The sequence below is a fragment of the Peromyscus maniculatus genome, chromosome 1 (assembly GCF_049852395.1).
Source record: "Peromyscus maniculatus bairdii isolate BWxNUB_F1_BW_parent chromosome 1, HU_Pman_BW_mat_3.1, whole genome shotgun sequence".
Taxonomy (NCBI): domain Eukaryota; kingdom Metazoa; phylum Chordata; class Mammalia; order Rodentia; family Cricetidae; genus Peromyscus; species Peromyscus maniculatus.
This window is the reverse complement of record NC_134852.1, coordinates 120296686-120318288: the sequence shown is the minus strand read 5'-3', so window position 1 is coordinate 120318288 and position 21603 is coordinate 120296686. Positions and strand designations below refer to the sequence as shown.

The 21603-nt window shown below is 39.0% G+C and overlaps 1 protein-coding gene across 8 annotated transcripts in view; it reads left to right on the top strand.

The window, feature by feature from the left end:
- The window catches only part of Sbf2 (SET binding factor 2), a 349435-nt gene that overhangs the window by 294657 nt on the left and 33175 nt on the right, over nt 1-21603 (top strand). For 4 of the 8 annotated variants that reach the window (XM_076550095.1, XM_076550118.1, XM_076550111.1 and 1 more), the window contains 6 exons: nt 5192-5388; nt 7514-7654; nt 8545-8640; nt 14563-14637; nt 15854-16038; nt 20270-20446. In XM_076550095.1, the coding sequence (XP_076406210.1) occupies nt 5192-5388; nt 7514-7654; nt 8545-8640; nt 14563-14637; nt 15854-16038; nt 20270-20446 (871 nt within the window). The remainder of the gene's footprint in view (nt 1-5191; nt 5389-7513; nt 7655-8544; nt 8641-14562; nt 14638-15853; nt 16039-20269; nt 20447-21603) is intronic. The other 4 variants (XM_076550109.1, XM_076550130.1, XM_076550106.1 and 1 more) reach the window with 3 other exon arrangements.

The window sequence follows — 21603 nt, the reverse complement described above, 5'->3', positions numbered from 1 at the left end:
TGTGTGCTGTATGTGTGTGTACATATATTATATATATATGTATATATATATATATATGATTTCAGGGCTAACCACTTGGTATTAGATAACCACTTTAGGGGCCCTTCCCAGGGGAAGACTATTTCTCTGCTCTCAGTATTCCTTAGTTGCCTGTAGTTCTTTATGTAGTATTGAGGCCTGATGGTCTTTCTCTGTCCACTTTATCATGTCTATTGTTGTCTTAACAGAGGATTGTTGGAACACTTCTTATGAGAAGGCACTTATGTTAGAGTAAAAGAATACATATCGATCTGACTATTGGGAGGAAATAGAAAAACAATCCAGAAGGAGGCAAGAGAGGGAGGAAAGAAAAGAGGTATACAAAAAATACAAGTATGAGATCGAAGACTTTCACACATACCAATAAGTAATTATAAATTGACTAAGTCTCCAATTAAAAGAAAAAGATTATGAAGAGTTTTTTTAAGTGTTCTAAAGCTGTTAAGGGACATAATTAATATACAAAAATGCAAAAGGATGGAAACTAAAAGGTTAGGAAAATATATCATGTAAAACTTAAAACAAAAGCTGTTGTCACCATAAAAATGTCAAAATAGACATTAAAGTGAAACTTATAAGTTCTGTTGTTCTATATTGTTCTATAAGAACAAAAAGAAAAATACTAAAAACAAAAAAGCATCACTAGTAATAAAGACCAAGTAGAGTTCTTACAGATGCAGAACCGCCTTGACCCTTGAAATTCAGTCAGAAAAATTCATCATTGATAAAATTTAAAGAAAATATATAGTAAGTTTTTATAGGCAGAAAAACATTTTAGATACAATATACACTTATGGTTTTTATTTAAAAAAGAACTCTCAAAAATAGGAAATAGGAGCTATTCTCTTCAGCTCATTCTGGTCACATCTTTTAACTCTCACAGCAGAAGTCATTTACTGCTAAAGTGTTGAAAGCTTTTCTCTTAACATCGAGGTAAAGAATTCCACTGTCACTTTTGTGTACTGTTGCACTAAGCATTCCAAGGCATGCAAAAGACTAGAAAAATTGTAGGAAACTTGAAGAACTCTACAGGAAAACTTTTAAAATTAGTAAGTGAATTTGGTAAGGTAACTGGTACAAGTTGGCAATGCAGTAATTAGTTATATATAAACCAGAACCAAATCATTCCAAAGAGAATCTTTTAAATGACAATATTTAGGTACTGCCAATGTATATACAGTAGCACTAAGGACCATCACTACTTAAGAATAAATATAATGGAAGATGTGCAGTACTACACTATGAAACATTCAAAAATAATAAGGTCATTAAAGGTTCAAATAAATAGATATTTCAAGTTCTTGCATTAGAATGCTCTATATTTTAATACATGCATTTCCTTCAGGAGTTGACTTGTAGATACATTGAAGCCTCAGTGAAAACCACAATAACAAAGGCTGAAAAGGTGATGGTAAGGCTTTCGCAGCAATGCCAAGACCAAGAGTAGTCCAGGTAGACTTACAGAGCAGTACTATCAAGACTTAGAGAATAATACTGCAAGCTATCAAGACTTTATTTAGCCAAAGTAATCAGGGATGGAGAGATGACTCAGTGATTAAGAGGGTATACTGCTCTTGAAGAGGACCCAAGTTTGGTTCCCATAGCCCATGTGGCAGGGATTCACAACCTCCTGCAACTCCAGCACCAAGGGATCTGATGCCCTCCTGTGGTTTCCCTGGACACCTGTACTCATATACACATACCTACAGCGACACAGACACATGATTTAAATCAGAATACAAACTTTTTAAAATACTTATTTTATGTGCACTGGTGTTTTGCCTGAATGTTTGTCTGTGTGAGGGTGTCAGATCCCTGGAACTGGAGTTACAGACAATGAGCTGCCACTTAGGTGCTGGCAATTGAACCCAGGTCCTCTTGAAAGGGCAGCCAGTGCTTTTAACCACTGAGCCATCTTGCTAGCCCCAATAATACAAACTTTTAAAAAAGAAGTGCTGTCAAAAAACCTACAGCAATTAAGATAGTCTTGGAGTAACACAAGCAGACTAATGGAAAAAGGAAGAAATATAGTAGCAGCCTAGCACATGGACATTTGGTTTCACAGAAGAGCAGTGGGTAGAAGTTTGGTTTTTTGTTGTTGTTGTTGTTTTTAACAAAAAAATAATAAATAGTCCTGGAGATTCATATATATAAAAGGAAAAATTAATCTTGACTCCTGGCTTATAAATAAAAACTCAATTCCCATTGATTTATAGACTTACATATAAAACATTTTTAAAATACAGCTTCTAGCCAGGCGGTGGTGGCGCACATCTTTAATCCCAGCACTCAGGAGGCAGAGGGAGGTGGATCTCTGTGAGTTCGAGGCCAGCCTGGGCTACAGAGTGAATTCCAGGAAAGGCTCCAAAGCTATACAGAGAAACCCTGTCTCAAAAAAATATATATATACAGCTTCTATAAAATTGGAGAAGAGCCAGGCAGTGGTGGCCCACACCTTTAATCCAGCACTCAGGAGACAGAAGCAGGCAGATCTCTGAGTTCCAGAACAGCCAGAGCTCCACAGAGAAACCTTGTCTTGAAAGAAAAAAAAAAAAAAAAAAATGGAGAATGTTTTTCCAGACCTTAAGATAGAAAAAGGTTTCTTGGGACAGGAAAAGCATTACCCACAGTGTATAATGATCAATGATAGCACTTCCTCATCGGGACTAGCAGTAAAAAAGTGAAGAAGAGCCAGAGGCCAGTTCACACCTATAATCCCAGCACTCTAGAGGCTGAAATAGTATGATCTCTAAATTCAAGGACAGCACGGGATACAGTGAGAATATGTCTCAAGAAAAAAGGAAGAAAGAAAAGGGATAAGAGGGGAAGTTAAAATGATAGCAGGGGATTTTAATAAACACTTCATAAGAAAGTGATTATTTGGGTGGGAAAAAATTAAAAACACAAAACCATCCATTCAATAAATGAGCAAATGCTTGAACAGACTGATCCCAAAAGAAGAAATGTTAAGTGTCCCATAAATATGTGAAATGTTAATCATCCTTAATCCTCAGGAGAATGCAAATTAATGCATTAAGATTCCTTTCCCTTCTCCAGTCAGAATGGGTATTGATAAGACATGAGTAGCAACAAACAATGATGAGGATTTTAGAGAGGGAACCCTTTCATCCTGCTGGTGAGAATAGAAACTGATGTGATCACTGTGGAAGCCAGAATGGAGGTTCCTCAAAATACTAAAATAGAATTTCCATATGATCTAGCTATATCACTGATGGCTGAAAACTTGAGGGAATCTAAGTCAGCCTATCACAGACACATTTGCTTGTCCATATTTATTGCAGCACTGTTCACAATAACCAAAATATGGAACCAGCCTAGATGCCCATCACAGATGAGTAAAGAGAATGTGGTATATATACACAATAGAATTTTATTTAGCTATAAGAAATTAAATAGATCATTTGTAAGAAAGTGGTTGGAACTGGTGAGCATCATATTAAGCAAAATAAACTAGACTTGTAAATACAAATATCACATTTTCCCTAATATGCAGAATCTACATTTTTTTGTTTTTGTTTTTTTGTTTGTTTGTTTGTTTTTGGTTTTTGTTTTTGTTTTTCGAGACAAGGTTTCTCTGTGTAGCTTTGGTGCTTGTCCTGAATCTTGCTCTGCCTCCCAAGTGCTGGGATTAAAGGCATTTGCTGCCACCACCACCCCGGCCGGAATCTACATTTAAATATAGATGATGTGAAAGTAAAAGTATTAGTGAAGGGACAGGAGTCTTAAAGGAGGTAAGCAGGGAACAGGAGAAGGTAATAGAGGAAGACAATTGCCACATTTTCTCTACCAAGTGTGTGACCTGAAAGCAGGAGATACTGTTTGGTGGGAAGGCACGGAACAAGAAGACTAGGGGGAAGAGTGTAGAAGAGTTGGGGTGATATATACAACCTTATTAATGTAACTCCAGAGATCTGTATTCTTAAAGTGAATAACATGGTAAATTTTATGCCAAGCATATTTTACCATGATAATAAAAAAATCATCAAAAGGGTGCTGGATTAGTAGTCAAGGAGTTAAAATATGTGTGATTCTTCAAATAAAGCAAATTGCTGTCTTTCATTTACAAATTAAGTACTCTTTACTTCCCCAGCATCCTGTCCTGAACGCTGAGAGCCAGTCTTTAAAAATAAATACATAAACATGGAGATATATTGTATGAAATTCTCTGAGAATTAATTTTAAGTTGTTCCCCCATACACACCCTCGGAGCTGAGGACAGAACCCAGGGCCTTGCGCTTCCTAGGCAAGTGCTCTACCACTGAGCTAAATCCCCAACCCCTAATTTTAAGTTTTTTAAATTTAAAAAAATTATCATAACACAGACCTGGTGGCATACACTTTTAATCCCAGCCCTTAGGAGGTAGAGGCAGATGGGTCTCTGTGAATTCAAAGCCAGCTTGGTTTACATCAAATTCCAGGCCAGCCAGGGTTATATAGCAAGCCGTTGGCTATAAATAAGTAAATAAACATAATTATGTAGTATTAAGGAAACAGTTAAGCTTGTTTTGGCATTTGAACTTCTTGTTGTCATTCCAAAAATGATTTGGTTTTTATTTTTAACCCTTTCACTTCTCAGGCAGTCTACAGGTGGCTTTGTTCTCTGTTGTCATTGTTGTGAGTTGTTGACAGTTTAACTTTTTCTCATAACACAAACCTTTAATCCTAGTACTCAGGAAAGCAGAGACAGATGGCTCTCTCTTAGTTTAAGGCCATCTTGGCCTATATAGCAAGTTCCCGGCCAAACAAGACAATGTGATAAGACCCTGTTTCTGTTTCAAAAAAAATTGAATCTAAATGAACTTATATTTTATGATATATCTCTACCAATGTGTTTCTGCTTGTTCAAAACTCACAGTGATGCCAGGCAGTAGTGGTGCACGCCTTTAATCCCAGCACTTGGGAGGCAGAGGCAAGTCAATCTCTGTGAGTTCAAGGCCAGCCTGGTCTACATACTGAGTTCTAAGACAGGCTCCAAAAGCTACACAGAGAAACCCTGTCTCAGGAAGAAAAGAAAAAAGAAAAAAACCTCACAGTGATATTATGCTATTTATGCTTTTATATTATCTCACTTCCCATGTTTTTTACCCTCTCCTCCCCAATCACTCTCTTTCTCCCTTCTGCATTCCTGAAGCTATCCTGGCCTTTTAGTCATACCTCAAGCTGTACAAGACAGTAGTTTACCAAGAGTAGCCCGCTGCTATCGACACAATCGCCTACCTGTCGTATGTTGGAAGAACTCAAGAAGTGGTACTCTGCTTCTCCGATCTGGGGGATTCCATGGGAAGGGAGTTGTTGGTCTTTTCAAATCACAGAACTCCCCTCAAGCCGGTAAGCATCTCTGTACAACACAACTCTCACTGAAGAGTATTCCTAAATCTCCACCAGGCATAGTATCTAGGCCTGTGGACTCAGTTCCTTGGGAGACTGAGGCAGGATCACTTGACCTCTGAAGTTTGAGGGCATCCTGAATGCCATAGTGAGACCAGAGAGACAGAGTCTTCCCAAAGGTAAAGGGAGTAAAACCTGGGTCCAGCTGCCTCTCACCACACCCTTTTCACCATGCCACATGCAGAGTAGGCAGCACTGGACTTGAGTGAAGATGGCTGCTGGCATGTGGGACTCCACATTGAATTAACATCTTACTTACCATACCTGATCTTTTTTTTTTTTTTCCTTGGTTTTTGACAGATAATGGGCTTTGGTTCTAGACTATTTTCATTCTGGCAAACGAGAATATCCATTGTTGGAAACTAGATTGTACCAACCTTTGCTCTTTTTTTCTGAAAAGTATCCAGGTAAATTTAACAGCTTCAGAGGTAAATAAATAGGGATTTTGTCCTGTGTGGCATGTGAATACACACAAATGATAACAGTAAATACAACCAGAATGCAGCTTTTGGCTCCGACAAAGAATTTTTTAGGAAACTAGGAAACAGGATATTTGTGAATACCATGACCATGGTAGTAAAGTCTTGAGCTATAGTTTGCTGACTTTTTTCATGGTTTCTAGTTAAACTTTGGCCCACTATAGTATTAGATATGATTTGGGGAATAGCATTCTTTCTTCTTTAGAACCCAGAATCTTTGGTCAAGATGGGAGAAGAGCCATGTGGTTTTTGAGATCTCTATCCCTCCTGAAAGTTGGCCATTCCCCGCCCCCCTCATAATTTGCTTGATTGAGGGCATCATGAACAGTACTGTATTGTGCCTGGCTTGGAGTTTCAGCAGTGTTGTAATAAAAAAAAAAAGTTGATTTTACCACTTTCTGTTTTGGGGAGTTCTCCCAAGCCAAAGTGTGTATGTAGAGCACAAGCAAATATAACTGCAGAAAGCCTGTGAGTTCGGAAGCACTGGCAAGCATATTACTGAGCACACAATGGGGAAGTTGTTCCATTGTGTTCTGATTCTGATAGGAGTTTTATTTTTATATGCTAGTATATATTTTATATTTCTGAATAAATACATTTGCTTATTTGATGTTTTGATGTTTTTCAAATTGGTATATACCTCCTAATTGATCAGAAAGAATAGTATCATAGTTGAAAATGGCATGTGAACCTTATATTTGATGATATCTTAGAGCAAATAAAAATAATGCTCATTATTCTCTGTGCAAGGTATAAGAAAAATGTATGATTTTGCTGTCCTTTTAGTATACCTCTTCCGGATGCCTGTGCCTGCCAAGTGTGCAGTACCCACTTGTAATCCCAGCATTTGGGAGAGGTGGAGGCAGGAGGAGCAATATTTCAAGGTCAGCCTCAGCAACATAATGACTTTGAGGCTAGTCTGAACTACATGAGACCTTTATCAAAAATTAAAAGTACATAAATAAAGGGCCTGAACCATTTCATTGATTCAGTTTTACTTCACACAAACTAAGCTCATATTCCTGACAACTATTTGCTTTACAATTGTTTGTATTTGTCCCTACTTTCTGCCCCTCTTTTAGAAGAACCAGGGCCTATGGCAATGTGGCTCCCATATTCCTCCTGTCTTTCTCTACTCTTCCAGCAACAGAGCCTCACAAGCTCATGTCACCTGTTAAGCCTGTTAGGACGTTCTCATCTATGCCTATTCTGGAATGCCAAAGAATCTCACTCTATTCTCTCTGCTCCCACATAGTAGCATGGGCAGAATGTGAGGAGATCATCAAGGGGATGTTGTTTGTGGACCTTCATTTTGATTCTACCAATACATCAATGTTTAGAAGGCGAGTCCTATGCTGGCTTCCCAGACTTAGACCCTTTATGGGAGAATCATGAGCAATTGAGAAGTAAATGTGTTAAAACCAGCATCAAAAGATAAGCCACATAATTGATCAGGCTTTAAATCTAACTGTTTTCTATATTTGGGTGTGGTAGCATGAAGTAATATAAAGAAAGTTTAAACAAATATATTTGAGCTTATTTTATAAACAGACTTTTATTTTATATATTTTTCTTTTGTATTATAGTTTCTACCTCCTCTTTGGAATCTTCCAGTAGTATAGAACAGGAGAAGTACTTGCAAGCCTTACTGACTGCAGTTACTGTTCATCAGAAGCTCAGAGGCAACAGCACCCTTACTGTCAGGCCAGCGCTTGCCCTGTCCCCAGGTAAGATCGGATGATGTTTCATTGACAACTGCTCTGAAAGGCGGTGTCTGTTTCTGAGGTTAATCTCCTTAGATATGTGCTCTTAGTCACTTCAACAGGACTCCTTAAAGTTTTTACCCTACAAGGCTGTAAGTTTAGCTTCTTTTACTTAGAACTCAAAGTACCACTTTTAAGTCTAGTAATTAGAAACTATGTGTAGAGAGTCAATTGTTTTCTTTTAAAATACTAAGAAAACAGAAGGTAACAAACATAAAGTAACCCTAAAGTCCCAGAGTCTACTTTACATAAACCTTAAAATATTATTATGAGGTTGAATGTATAAATGTGTAAATTGAAAATCTGATTATTAAATGTATATTGATTAAAATTTGAAATTCCCAAAATTTCTTTAGCCTTTTATGATTTTGCAGTAGTTTGTTTTCTGTAGATTTGGATGAAGCCATTAAGACTTGTACTAATATTCTGTTTCAGTTATCATGTGATGGAACCCCAAAGGGTTCATGTAGAGGTAACCCTGATGTGTTAGACAGGAGCATGTGACTTGAGAAGTTGGTCTCTTTGGCTTTATCAGCTATCGGAATTACTCAACATAAGCAGAAAGTGGCTTTTCTTGCAAAGTAACACCATGCATGCCTTGCTTCATTTATCATTGGATTCTCTGATTGCACTTGCCAAACCTAACTCTATAATCTTTCAAATATGTGTTATCTCTGATGAAATAACAACATTGCTGTGTTATCTCTAATAAGGCTTTTGGGGATTTCAAAAGTACAATGTTTGGCAGCAATTAGACTTGCTACACATGAAGATAACTTTTTGTCATTTGAGTAATGTTAACCTGAACACCATGATTTTGTTTTTTTTTTTTTTTTTTTTTTGGCTGACTTTAGGGACTGAAAGGAGGACTTCAAGAATGTCCACTGTGCTTAAGCAGGTAGTGCCAGGACATTTGGATGTAAACCCATCCAATAGCTTTGCTCGAGGAGGTTAGTAAGACCAATTTTGTAACTGAGCACTGATAAAAGCTTAACAGAGGAGAACATTCTTTAGATAGTAGATGACTAATCATGATTCTTCATTACCCTTCTCCAATGAATGATCATATTTACTTCTAGTTTGATGACAAAGGTGTTATGTCTTATGGAACAATGGGTATAATCATTAATGGTGGCTTAGGTATTGACGGATTAGAGAGAATTAAGAGGTGAGATAATTAGGTTCAATGGTGACAGCCCACCAAATTCACAGGGTAAAAAGACTCCTGACAAAATTAGAAGAGATACCATGCTGAGCTGTGTCTCCAGAACCTTTCATTTTACTAAGTTTCTTTTCCTCACTCTCTCTGGACATAGCAACTGGTGTGAGGAGATAGAAGAGAGAGAAGTAGTCATTCCACTCTGGTCTCTGCAAGTTACTGTGAGATTCTTTTACTCTGCAAAGGAAATTCTAAACCAGATGTCTCAACTACAAAGTTCTGCTGCTCCACAGTGAAATCATAATCATAGATTTTTCCTCTTGCTCCCATTCAAAGATTACTGTCCTTAAAAACAAGCCACCCACATGATCTGGTTCTGCATGGACATTGTCAGTTAAGGGCAATTCCTTTCTTCCCAAAAATAGTACTTTGCATGTACAAGCAACTCCGTTAAGAAGGTATTTCTCATATTTCTTTTTCTTTCTTTCTTTCTTTCTTTCTTTCTTTCTTTCTTTCTTTCTTTCTTTCTTTCTTTCTTTCTTTCTTCCTTTCTCCCTCCCTCCCTCCCTCCCTCCCTCCCTCCCTCCCTCCCTCCCTCCCTCCCTCCCTTCCTTCCTTCCTTCCTTCCTTTCTTTCTTTTTTTGGTTTTTTTGAGACAGGGTTTCTCTGGAACCTATCCTGTCTCTGCCTCTCAAGTTCTGGGATTAAAGTGTGTGCTGCCACCACCTGGCTAGGTCTTTCTCATATTTCTAAAACTCTACTACCAGATAATTTTTACATGTTGACCCTTATGCAAGTGGCTTACACCTGTAATCCTAGCACTGAGGAAGCTGGGACAGAGGATAATAAGTTTGAGGCCAGGCTAGGTATCAGGAGTTAGAAACGAAATCTAATTTCCCACACTTCAGATCTTCAGCTTTAAAGGTTGTTCTCATGTTTTCTCACTGTTTATTTGGCTGTAGTCCACTCACTATCCTCTTCACTGTGTGGATTCTACAGAATAACACCCAGCACTCTGGGTATTCAGGTGACTTTAGATCCTGCAGCAAGCCCATGCTAGAGTAATGCCATTTTTAAGTCTTTCCCCATTTGACGTGTGCTGTTGTTCTTAACAGACTGGCCTGGAGAATTGCTTTTGGTCATAAGTATGCTTTTGGTTGTACCTATAAACTTTCACCCTCTGGGTGTTTTCTAATGTAAACTATTAATTGTGTTAGAATTTGGATATTAGTTCTGTCCACTGGTATATTAACTGCTTTTACAGATCTTTTTCATCTATAGAGTCAATTACTGTTCTCATGTTGTTTGAAAAACAAAAAGAGCAAATCATCAGTAAAGCAAAGGCAGAGTCATATAAGCTCTGAAGAAGAAGAATGGTCCTTACAGGCTCTGTTCTTACTAAAATCTACTTGGTCCTTATTTCTAAATCTATGACATTCTTTTTAATCTGGAACTATTTATCTGCATCACCAGGTATTTTATGGTTATTTTGACATGACTTATAAGACTCAGTGCTTTCTCCTAAGAACTATAAATAGTCTGTAAATAATCCATTGCAGAATTTGGTTCAGAGTCAACATATAAGCTCTGTTTTACAAAATTCAGCTTTTTCCCTTGTGAAAACCATCACATGTCCTGGTAGTCATCAAATGCCTCATCAAAACCTTCTGAAATTACACTTCTTCCCAAGAGCTTCTAACTTTCTGGAGTCCTGTTTCCAGTTAATTTGTTAGGCCTTGAGACTGGTATTTCATTTCCTGGAGCTACTATAGCAAAGTACCACAAATGGTGGCTTAAACAACTTTAGTCTCACAGTTTGGGAGCAGCCAGAAGTCTAGAATCAAGGTCAGCATCCAGAGGGCTTTAAGAAAGAATATTTGATAACTGCCTTCTAGGGGCTGGAGGTTGTCTAGAAATCTGTGGTATTCATTTGCTTATAGAGGCATCACCCAGATCTCTGTTTTCATCTTTATGTAACATTCTCTATATCTGTGTTGCTTAGGGTTTCTATTGCTGTGAAGACACACCATGACCAAGAAACTCTTACAAAGGAAATTTAATTGGAGGAACTTAACAATTTCAGAAGTTTAGTCCATTATCTTCATGGCAGGACATGGCAGCGTGCAGGCAGACATGGTGCTAGAGAAGAAGCTAAGAGTTCTACATCTTGATCCGTAAACATCAGGAAGCAACTGTGCCACACTGAGCGTAGCTTGAGTATATGAGACCTCAAAGCCCACCCCCACAGTGTCACACCTCCTCCAACAAGCCACACCTCCTAATAGTACCACTCCCTACAGGGGCCATATTCTTTCAAACCACCACAGTGTCTTTCCCTACATTTTTTTCTTTTTGTAAGGACCCATTCATACATATTGTAGTTGGGGCCTAAGACTAGTGTACCACACTGTTTCCAAATACAGTCGCTTCTGAGATACCAGGGTTGGGATTCCAATACTTGAATTTGGACAGATAACAAGTCATATGTAGTTTTTTTTTCTTAGTTTTTTAAAGTTTAAGATACAAACTTCATTCTTCTCATGTTCAGTGGATTTGAAGCAAGAGACAATATAATGTATTTTTCCTTAGAGTCCTGGGATTTCCCCTGTCATGAAGTATTGCCAGATTTTTATAAATGGTTATGACTTACCCTTTCTGTGTGTGGATAGTAGTGAGGAGTTGAAGTTAGGCCTCCTGCATGCTATGCGAGCACTTGACAGCTGAATTGTAGCCCTACCCCAGCTTTCTGATGAACATTTATACAGATGGCAGGTCTGTTATCTCACATGCCACGGGCCAGATGTTTTTAATGTCTTAGAGTGGTTTTTTGTTTATTTGTTTTGTTTTGTTTTAGATTATAGAATATTTAACATGCTAGACATCCTTCATCTAAAAATATAGAATCCAAAATCAGAAAGATTTGATACGTCATGCAATAATTAGTTGCATGTTGCATTTGTTGTATGTTGATACATACAACATTATTGAAACATTCAAATGTTTCAGATTTTAGAGCACTTTAGGTTAACTTAGGGATGCTCAATCTGTATTGTCAGGAAAAGTAAGTCAGTAAATTTTCCGTTTAATTTTTAGTAGAATGCAACTTTCAGCAGATACCTAGATATAGTTTAAATTGATTACCCCCTCCAGTATCCCACTCATATTTTATTTTATAAGCTTCAAGAACATTTTATCCCCATATTTGGCCAGGTGACCTACAAGATAAATTTTAGGTTTAAAAATTGTCTTTCCAGTTTATGACCCATTTTATTCATATATGAAGGCATTATTTCTGATTTCTTACCCAAGTATTTCTTGCTACAAATTTCTTTGTGAACTTGGTTTGTATACTTATTACAGCTTTTTGCTCTCAACCAGTTGCCTATCATCTGACCCTTAAGCAGGTCTCATTCTTTTACTCCATCTCTTCACTGCCAAAGCCTCCCATAGCTTCCAAAGGCCCAGTGATTAACTAAGATAGACTGAGGTTCACTATCACCCTCTATGGCCCTAGAGCTGCTTTATGTTTCTCTTATGTACATTTCATCCATGTAAAGTCACAGGGATAGACTGTATGGCAGTAAGTTTGGAGGTTTACCATGAAAGGCAGATGTACATTCTGATCAGACAGGGCAAGACTAGATGCCGACATTGCACAGCCTACAAGTTCTTCCTTAGGCCTTTTATAAGTTTCCTCATTCTTCCTGAGGGCTGGGCACTGCTTCTTTATCAGTCCCTTAGTTACTCTGTGTAAGAAGAACTTCCTGTTTTTCCATTTTTCCTCTTAGCCTCCTTTTTGCTCTTCTGTTTTCATGATCCTTTCTTTAACATACAGTCTTAATTTTGGGTTTACATCTTATATCCATTGTACACTTTTCCTGCTCTAATGAGCAGAACTTGAAATTGGCCATCATCTTTTTTCAGATCACTTTGCATTTAATGCACAAGTTGATGAATTATAAGAAAGAAGATATATCCTTTTTTTTTTTAACAAAAGCCACTTTAAGAAAATGCGAGGATAGCCAGGTGGTGGTGGCGCATGCCTTCAACAGCACTCAGGAGGCAGAGGCAGGTGGATCTCTGTGAGTTTGAGGCCAGCCTGGTTTACAGAGTGAGTTCCAGGACAGACTCCAAAGCTACACAGAGACACCTTGTCTCAAAAAAACAAAAAAGAAAATAAAATGTGAAGATGTGAATAATGTTGTTTTTTTACTTAGAGGTTTATCCTTGAGGTAATTATTTCCAGGATAGATGTTTCAGCTATTTAAAATTAACTTTCCCACATTTACATAGCAAGCAGCAATCTATTAGTGTTGAACCATTTCAGTGTAACATTGACTGACTATATCTGCATCTAGTACACTGAGTAGGTGTAAGATCACATTGAAAGTAAGCTATACCATCCCCAGACCCAACTTAAGCATCACTTTCCCTTCTCTCTCAAGTTTGGTCTGAACAAAGTAACCATGTGTCCCATGAGAATAATGAGCCACATCATTTCTTCACTGGCACAGTCTCTTAGCCACTTCTGGACAGGTGCAAGGTCACATGGTTGCATAGGCCACTGTATATTGAAGGTTTATTCTATTTGAGAGGTTGAGACAAAAGGATTAATGCAAGTTTCGAGTCAGCTTGGGCACAGTGTAAGACCCTGTCTCAAAAGAGCTTTTACAGCCCTGACGAGGGTGTCATTTGGCTACTAAGACCATGCGTGCCTATCATTTCTTGCTTCCAAGGAAGTGAGATAGGAATGAACATCATTTCCAGTGATTTTCTTATTATGAGATTTATCATATTATGACATCATGTTGTATGCAGTTTTGTATTGTAAAGCTAACAATGTTATTAGTAATTCTGAAAACAATTATTTCCCTAAATTGATTTGAATAGTTCTTTTTCTTGGGAAATGATATAACTACTCACCATTTTGTTATTACCAGGTAAAGTTTGCCATAGTCACAAAACACTTTCTGTCTAAAGGGAAAAAATATTACTCAAATTACAAAAGTATTATCTCAGCTATTGCCTATCATTTTGGTGCAAATAAGAATTTTAAGAGAAGCCATTTACTTCAGCCATCACAAACTTGTATTGGTGGTATTAGGTATTGTCACAGGATCATGATTTTTTGCTACCCGTAACTTTACTTATGAATAAATAAATACAATTTCTGAATGCACAGGAGGAAGGAAGATGTGTGGCAATGCTTAATGCTCACTGCACAATACGCCCTCAGTTATTCCAAATGGTTGCTAGAGCTTCACTGTTCCCTGGCATGATGACCTTTCTCAAAGAGCAATGTGTGAGACAACACATGGTTTTCGCCACTCTCCTTCAGTGTGAGGGCCAGTATATTCCTAACATTGACACACATGCACCAAATTCCCTATTTTTATTATTGACTTACTTCTGACTAACAGTCTTTAAAAGCTTGTTCCATTTGGTATAATTTTTTAGTGGCACCCTCTGCTGTGCTGTCCATTTTATTACGCTTACAGTGTTTATAAATAGGAGCTGAGAATTCATCCAGTAGACATTCAGTTCATCTTTTTTGTTATTGGGAAGCTTTCTGTTTGTTAATTAATACTTGTATTTACATTTTCCTCCTATGTTAACTTAACCTTAAAAGCTAAACATTCTTCTCTTACTCGATTGCTCTGATGTTTGCTGCTGTATACATTTCATTTCTTCTGTCTTTAACCTTACCTACCAGTGCATGGGTACAGAGACAAATGTTTCACTCAGTCAAATCCCAAATCTTCAACTAAGGAAACAGTTCATAACCAAGGTACTGTATTATGTGTCCCAGTGTGTCACTTTTTAAAATTACCTTCATTTGAAAGTAAATGCTACAAGTAACTTTTCATGTTTGTCAAATTATATTCATTTGTATTACGAAATTCTTGTGATTCCATTTAAAAACCATTTGTCATGATGCCTAAGGAAAACTTACTGATTACACAGAAGGACACCTTCATTTTAAGCAGAGATCACCTTCCTTTTTCTTTAGAACTGGTCTATTAAGTTCCACAAATGCTGATAGAGGGAAAAGGTAACAGCATTATTGAGGTAAACTGCAGTCATTTAGAAACAGGGCTTGATTTATCACTGGAGAAAGGTTCTGAAATAGCCCTTCCAGGTCTACACAAGAAAACCCAACCCTGGGGAGGTCCTCCACCCGTCGCCCATCTCTGCAGGTGCAGAGAGGCTCTTCTGCTTTGAAGGGGTGCACTGCTAGGTTTGAGAATTAGTATATGCCTCTGTGGATTTGAATATTTTAATCATCTCACACAGGAAGTCCTTGATTCTTCTAATTCATATAAACTTGGTCAGCTTATACAATAAAGTTCTTCTTTCTGCCTGGTGTGTATGGACATTCTCCTGAAAGATGTCTGTTTCTGGCTGTAGGTTTTAAATAACCCTAAATTAAATGAAATGCACAATCCTAAAATTATAATTTCTTGCTTTTTATGGATACTCTATAATAGAATTTTTAGTTGTTTAAAATTGGGTGATTTTTACCTAACCAAATATGCATTCTAACCCAGCCTCTGGCTTTAGAAGATCTAGTAAATTTCTAGTTGATCTCATGATGTAGTTCTTGTTGCACTGAGTTCGTAAGCAGAACAGCACTCCTCCTGTGAAGGCTGAGAGCTACATAGAGACCCCGTGCTCAGGCCCTCCCTTGTCTCCTGCCCGCACACACGCACTCTGTTCCCTGTGTCACACACTCTGCTTATGCTCTCATACTTCCTTTAAATACCAAATCTATGTCGACATGAAATGGGATATGAATAATATCTTAAAACCTTCCAAATCTAAGACAGTGATTATAAGCCACTATATCAAATAATGTTCATATCCAAAAAATAAATGGCAAATGATCATTATGATCCATGGCTTAGAGTGATTACCTGATATTAGCTCTAAAACCACCCCAGAGCTGCATCTTATTCAGTGGCATTCCCACATTATCTCATTCACTTTTCTTGGCTTTTGTGAAGGCGTATGGGCAAGTCTTCGTTCCAGCACCCGTTTGATCAGCTCTCCAACATCCTTCATTGATGTTGGTGCCAGGCTGGCAGGCAAGGATCATGCAACCTCCTTCAGTAACAGCACCTACTTACAAAACCAGCTCTCGAAACGACAAGCCGCCCTTTATATATTTGGTGAAAAGTCACAGCTAAGGGTAAGCTTTTTTTTCCTCTCACTTAGAAAACGTGGCAACCCAAAGGCCTCTTATGAACCCTATCACAAACAAACTTCACCATAAAATTTTTATAGCATGATTTTGGTTTGTTTGGTTTTTTTTTGGGGGGGGGGTGTTTTTTGTTGTTGTTGTTGTTTGGTTTTTTTGGGTGTTTTTTTTTTTGGTTGTTTTTGTTTTGTTTTGTTTTTTGTGGGTTTTTTTGTTTGGTTGGTTGATTTTGCAAGACAGGGTTTCTCTGTGTTGTTTTTGATGCCTGTCCTGGATCTCGCTCTATAGACCAGGCTGGCCTCAAACTCACAGAAATCTGCCTGGCTCTGCCTCCCAAGTGCTAGGATTAAAGGTGTGCACCACCACCTCCCAGCTAGCATGATTCTTATTCTAGATGTAATAATTTAAAAAAAAAAAAAAAAAAAAAAAAAAAAAAAAAAAAGCTTAGTTCTAAACCAGGTTTGGTGATGCTGCCATGCCTGTAATCTCAGTACTCAGGAGGTGGTGGACAAAGGAGGATCAGGAGTTCAAGGCCATCCTCCGCTATATGAAAACCTTGTATCAAGAATACTCAGACAAGGCTAGAGAGACAACTCAGCCAGTAAAGCTCTTGCTACATAAGCATGAGGACTTGAGTTCCATTCCCAGCACCCACATTAAAAACTGGGATGGTTGTGCATTCCTGTAGTCTTAGCACTGGGAGGTAAAACAGGAAAATCCCTGGAGCTTACCAACTGGCCAGCAAAGCTCAGCTGCCATTGAAAGACCCGGTTTCAAAAAACAAGGTAGATGGGACAGAGAGATAGCTCAGCAATCAAAGTGCTTGACTTGCAAAGCAAGGCCCCAGAAACCCACTTATTGCTAGATGGGCATGCCAGCCTGCCTGTTATTCCAGCCAGTCAAGGCAGAAGCAGGATCCCCAAAGCAAACTGGCTAGCAAGACTAGCCGTAGTGGGAGCTCTGGTTTCATTGAGAGACTCTGACTCAATGAATAGATGGAAGAGCAATTGAGCATGAATCCTAACATCACTCTGAGCCTCCTTGTGTACATGTGTGCTCACACACACATGTACTCCATACACACACATGAGAAATGGAAAAAGAGAAAGAAAAAAAAAGGTGGACAGCTTCTAAGGAACTACACCCAAGCTTGACCTCTGACTTCCACACAAACCTGTATGTTCATGTTTGTTCATCCTGCATACACACATATACCCATGCACAAGAACATGTGCACCCCCCCCCAAAAAAAAACAAAAGAATGTTTTATTTTTAAAACTAGCTGTTTATATTTATATATACATATATGTGTATGTATATGTGTATATGTATATTTATGTGTGGATGGATGCATGTGCATTTTATTAGCCATGAGGATAAATATTGCTAATCTTTTTTAAAAAACACAAAGGATATCAGGAAGTATAAATACCAAAGAGAAATCAGGCTTATTTCGACTGGATTTCTCGCTGTCTTTGTTCAGTTCCCACAGGTATCTGTGCTTTGTAACACAGACAGCCTTTTTCTCTGAACCACTGGAACAGAGGCTGCAGAAGAGCAGGGAATGCTGGACTATGCACTGCATTTGGAGGCAAGGCAAGAGAAGGCCTTGTTTCTTAAGTCACGTTTTTTTCAAATTTTTCAGGCCTGTATACACTGGTTCTAAGATCAGATATTTCAAAATATCAGCTGCTAATCAACTTTAGCCTGTTACTGTGCTAAAGTTTATAAATTGTAAAAATATCTGCCTCCAAAATCAACAATCATTTCTTAAATTCAGTGTTTTCCAGGTCATGCATTAAAAAATAAGTGTTGAGCCAGCCCAGTGAGTAAAGATACTTCTTGACACAAAATCTGATTACCTAGATTCAATCCCCAGAGCCCACATAACAGTGGGCACTAACAACTCTAACCTCCAAATAGGTGTTGTGACATGTGTCACCCTACCCTCCACACACAAAAAAGGCAATAATAATAAATACATGTTTGTGGGGTTTTGGGTTTGGTTTGGTTTGGTTTTCCAAGACAGGGTTTCTCTGTGTAGTAGCCCTGGCTGTCCTAGAACTCAGAGATCTGCCTGCCTCAGCCTCCCAAGTGCTGGGATTAAAGGCATATGCCACCACCTGGCAAATAAATGTAATTTTTCAGCTAAAAAAAAATGTTATTTCTGTCAACAAACATAGAGGAAGTGGAAGCATCTGTTAATTAGAAATCTCCTCGAAGTCTAGCACTGAGCAATCCAGACAGACCTTTGGCTGAACCGTAGAGCAGAGGCTGTGTGCAAGCTACTACCAGCAGGAGCCCACATGCTTGGCCCTTGCAACGCCAGTGACTGAGTCATCATCAGTAACAGACTGGCATGGCTAACTTTTCCCCCACTACCTAGACAGCTGCAACCAGTTAGTCATAGCCTGAAGGGTAATGGTCATGAAAGCTCTAGTAAGGCTCAGTTTTAAAATTTGTATACATGTCTTCTAATACAGCAGTTAATTGTGTATTTAGAATAGAACTCTTTTCAACAGCAATCAAAGATTGCCTGCACAGCATTCGTGGCACCAGTGACTTTTCCAAAACAGGCCTTCTACTTTTTGGCACACTTACATGATCTGAATTTCTTCCCAAGGTTTAACTACCTGAATACTCACCCTGGTATTCCCTTTCTGTATGAGGTCTCAGAGTAGCTGTATGTTCATGTATAATTAATAAGAAAGACAGACCACTTAGTATTTTTTTCTTTCCTCCTTCCCTTCCTCTTTTTTCTTTCTTCTGTCTGTCATTTATCAGTAAGTCTTATATGTGCTATATCCTAGCTATCATTTGTGATTTTGAGTTACTACACACCTTTGTATCCCCACAAAGGAAGTGTAAAGGAAATCAAACCCAGGTCCTCTCGCTTGCAAGACAAGCATTTTACCAACTAAGTCATTCCTGCAGTCCTCTTTAAAAAAAAAAAAATGTTGTTGTTTTGTCTTTTGAGACAGAATCTCTATTATGTATCCCTGGCTGTCCTGGAGCTCACAGTGTAGACCAGGCTGGCCTGGAATTCGCAGAGATCCACCTGCCTCTGCCTCTCAAGTGCCCGGCTAGCTCAGTCAGTAGAGCATGAGACTCTTAATCTCAGGGTCGTGGGTTCAGGCCCCATGTTGGGCGCCAGATATTGGTGAAATTATTTTGGCCACTCCACGTAGTTAAAAGGATATTTATTTAATGGTGTAACTCACAAATTAAGTGATAGGTAGGTCACAAGGTCTGGGGAAGGTGTATCGCAGTCCAGCGGTGTTCTCCAGAGCTCTGCACAGTCCACCTTCACCGTTTAGCGTCCAGACACAGAGAGCGCACAGAGAGAGCACTGGCCCATCCAGCTCTCGGGTCTCCAGGCGCCTCCCCCAGCCCCGCCTCATAGTTGCCAGAGTCTCAGTGGGGGTTGGAACTTCCAGATCCAAGCTGGAATGGCTACCCACTACACATAAGTGATGCATGTTTCATAGAAAAAATGAGAAAGTTAGAAATCAAGAAAGACTCACATTTTATTGTATACAGGTAAAATCTTAATAACTAACCATAATGCAGTAAGATCATAATGGTTACCTTTTGATACTTTTATAATGAATTTATTTATTTGCAAAAAAATATGTTTATATATACAGAATTTTATTGGTTCAGTTCTGGAACCCTAACAGTATATTTTACTGTTCAGTTAACAATGTTCATCTTGGGAAATGAAATTTTTGCTTTTGGATTAACCATGCTGTTCATTTGTCACTGGTTCTTTGTTTCCTTCTCCCTGAGACAGGGTTTTTTGTGTAGCCCTGGCTGTCCTGGCACTCACTCTGTAGACCAGGCTGGCCTCGAGCTCAGAGATCTGCCTGCCTCTGCCTCCTGAGTGCTGGGGTTAAAGGTGTACACCACCATGCCCAGTCGTTCTTTAGAATTGCCCTGTATTTGGTGTTAGCATCAGCCTCAGCCTACCAGTCTCTTAAGTTCTCAGAATGACAGCATTCCTGAGCTAAGTAACCTACCCCTAGAAAGGACTAGACTCGTCATTTGGGGCAAACATTAAAGCTGGCTGCACTGCTGACATGAGAACCACACCAGACTGACACTCTTGATTCACTGCAGCTTTTGCAGCTACTTGGTATCAATTTGGTGTTTATTATTAAGCAGTGCCCTGGGGAAAGCTTTGTTCTTTTATCTGCCTAATTCTCTGTATCTTCATACTCAGAGCTTCAAGGTAGAATTTGCTTTAAACTGTGAGTTTGTTCCTGTTGAATTCCATGAAATCCGACAAGTGAAAACCAGTTTTAAGAAGCTGATGAGGGCTTGTATCCCAAGCACCATCCCTACGGACTCGGAAGTGACGTTCCTGAAGGCCCTGGGAGATTCTGAGTGGTTCCCACAGGTAACAACAGGGAAAAGTTATCGTGTACCCAGAGAACACTCCAAGTGAACACACAACCAACATCTGGAAAGCCTGTCCTTTTGTCCCTCCACTCCCCATTTTCTTCCTTTGTCATGAGCCCTCTATAAAGGCCACTCTCTTCCAAGAAACAGGAGGGCCTAAGCGTGAAGAGGGCAGATTCTAGACCACCTAGGTTTTCTTTCTCTGTGTAACTAAAAGTGTGGTGTATTGTGCAGAAATTTTTTTGATGTGCCAGAAAGTCAGTCCCATGTATTCATAGATCTCCTGTGCTCTTGTCAAGTCAGCAAGGCTCCAGGACGAAAGGTGATTTCCGCATGACTCCACATGCTTTTCCCTCTGACTTTCTTACCTCCCGTTTACTTCTGCCCTTTCTATGTCTCTAGATTTTAGATTCACCCACACACCAGCCATCAGATACTAGATACTCCAAACCTACCTAAGGTCTGGGAAAACTAGATATCCATCATCATTCAGCCAAATCACCCTGAAGATATTTCTAATTGAACTTTTATTGAGAAATTAAGGGAAACATGGTTTGCCAGCACACATATGCCTACATTTCTTCCAAACCACAGAAAGAAAGGTATTTATGACTTGTACGTTTTTTATATATAGGCAATAATGCCTGTTTGGCAGAGAGCAGCTTCGCTGCAGCGTAACCTTCTACTGTGTCTGTACTCATGTTCCTTCCTAACTGCAGGAAGCTCTAGTTCCTCTGATTTCTAATTTCAGTTTTTCTCCAAGCACCCTGTCTGCCTGTTCCTCTCAGTGCTGGAGAGCAAACCCAAGCCTTCATGTATGCTGACAGATATTTGTCTCTGAGTTACAGCTCCAGCTCCCTCAACTCCCTGCCCAATCCTGCTCTGTCGAGGAGAGAGTTATTTCTCATAGTCATTGGAGTGAATGGTAAAGACACCAAGACATGATGTTAGTCCCCAGGGCAGTGAGCATTATCAAGGCACTTAAGCTATGGAGAAACACAGCTGCATGTGCCGTGATTGTGAACATGGATCAGGATACGGTCACTACCCTAAGTCAGCTTAGGGTACTCCTGAATACCCATGGAAGATGTTCACTGGTACTTTGCTCTATTCCTAAGCTGTGAGCTCCAGCCCCAAATTGTTCTCACCACCCAA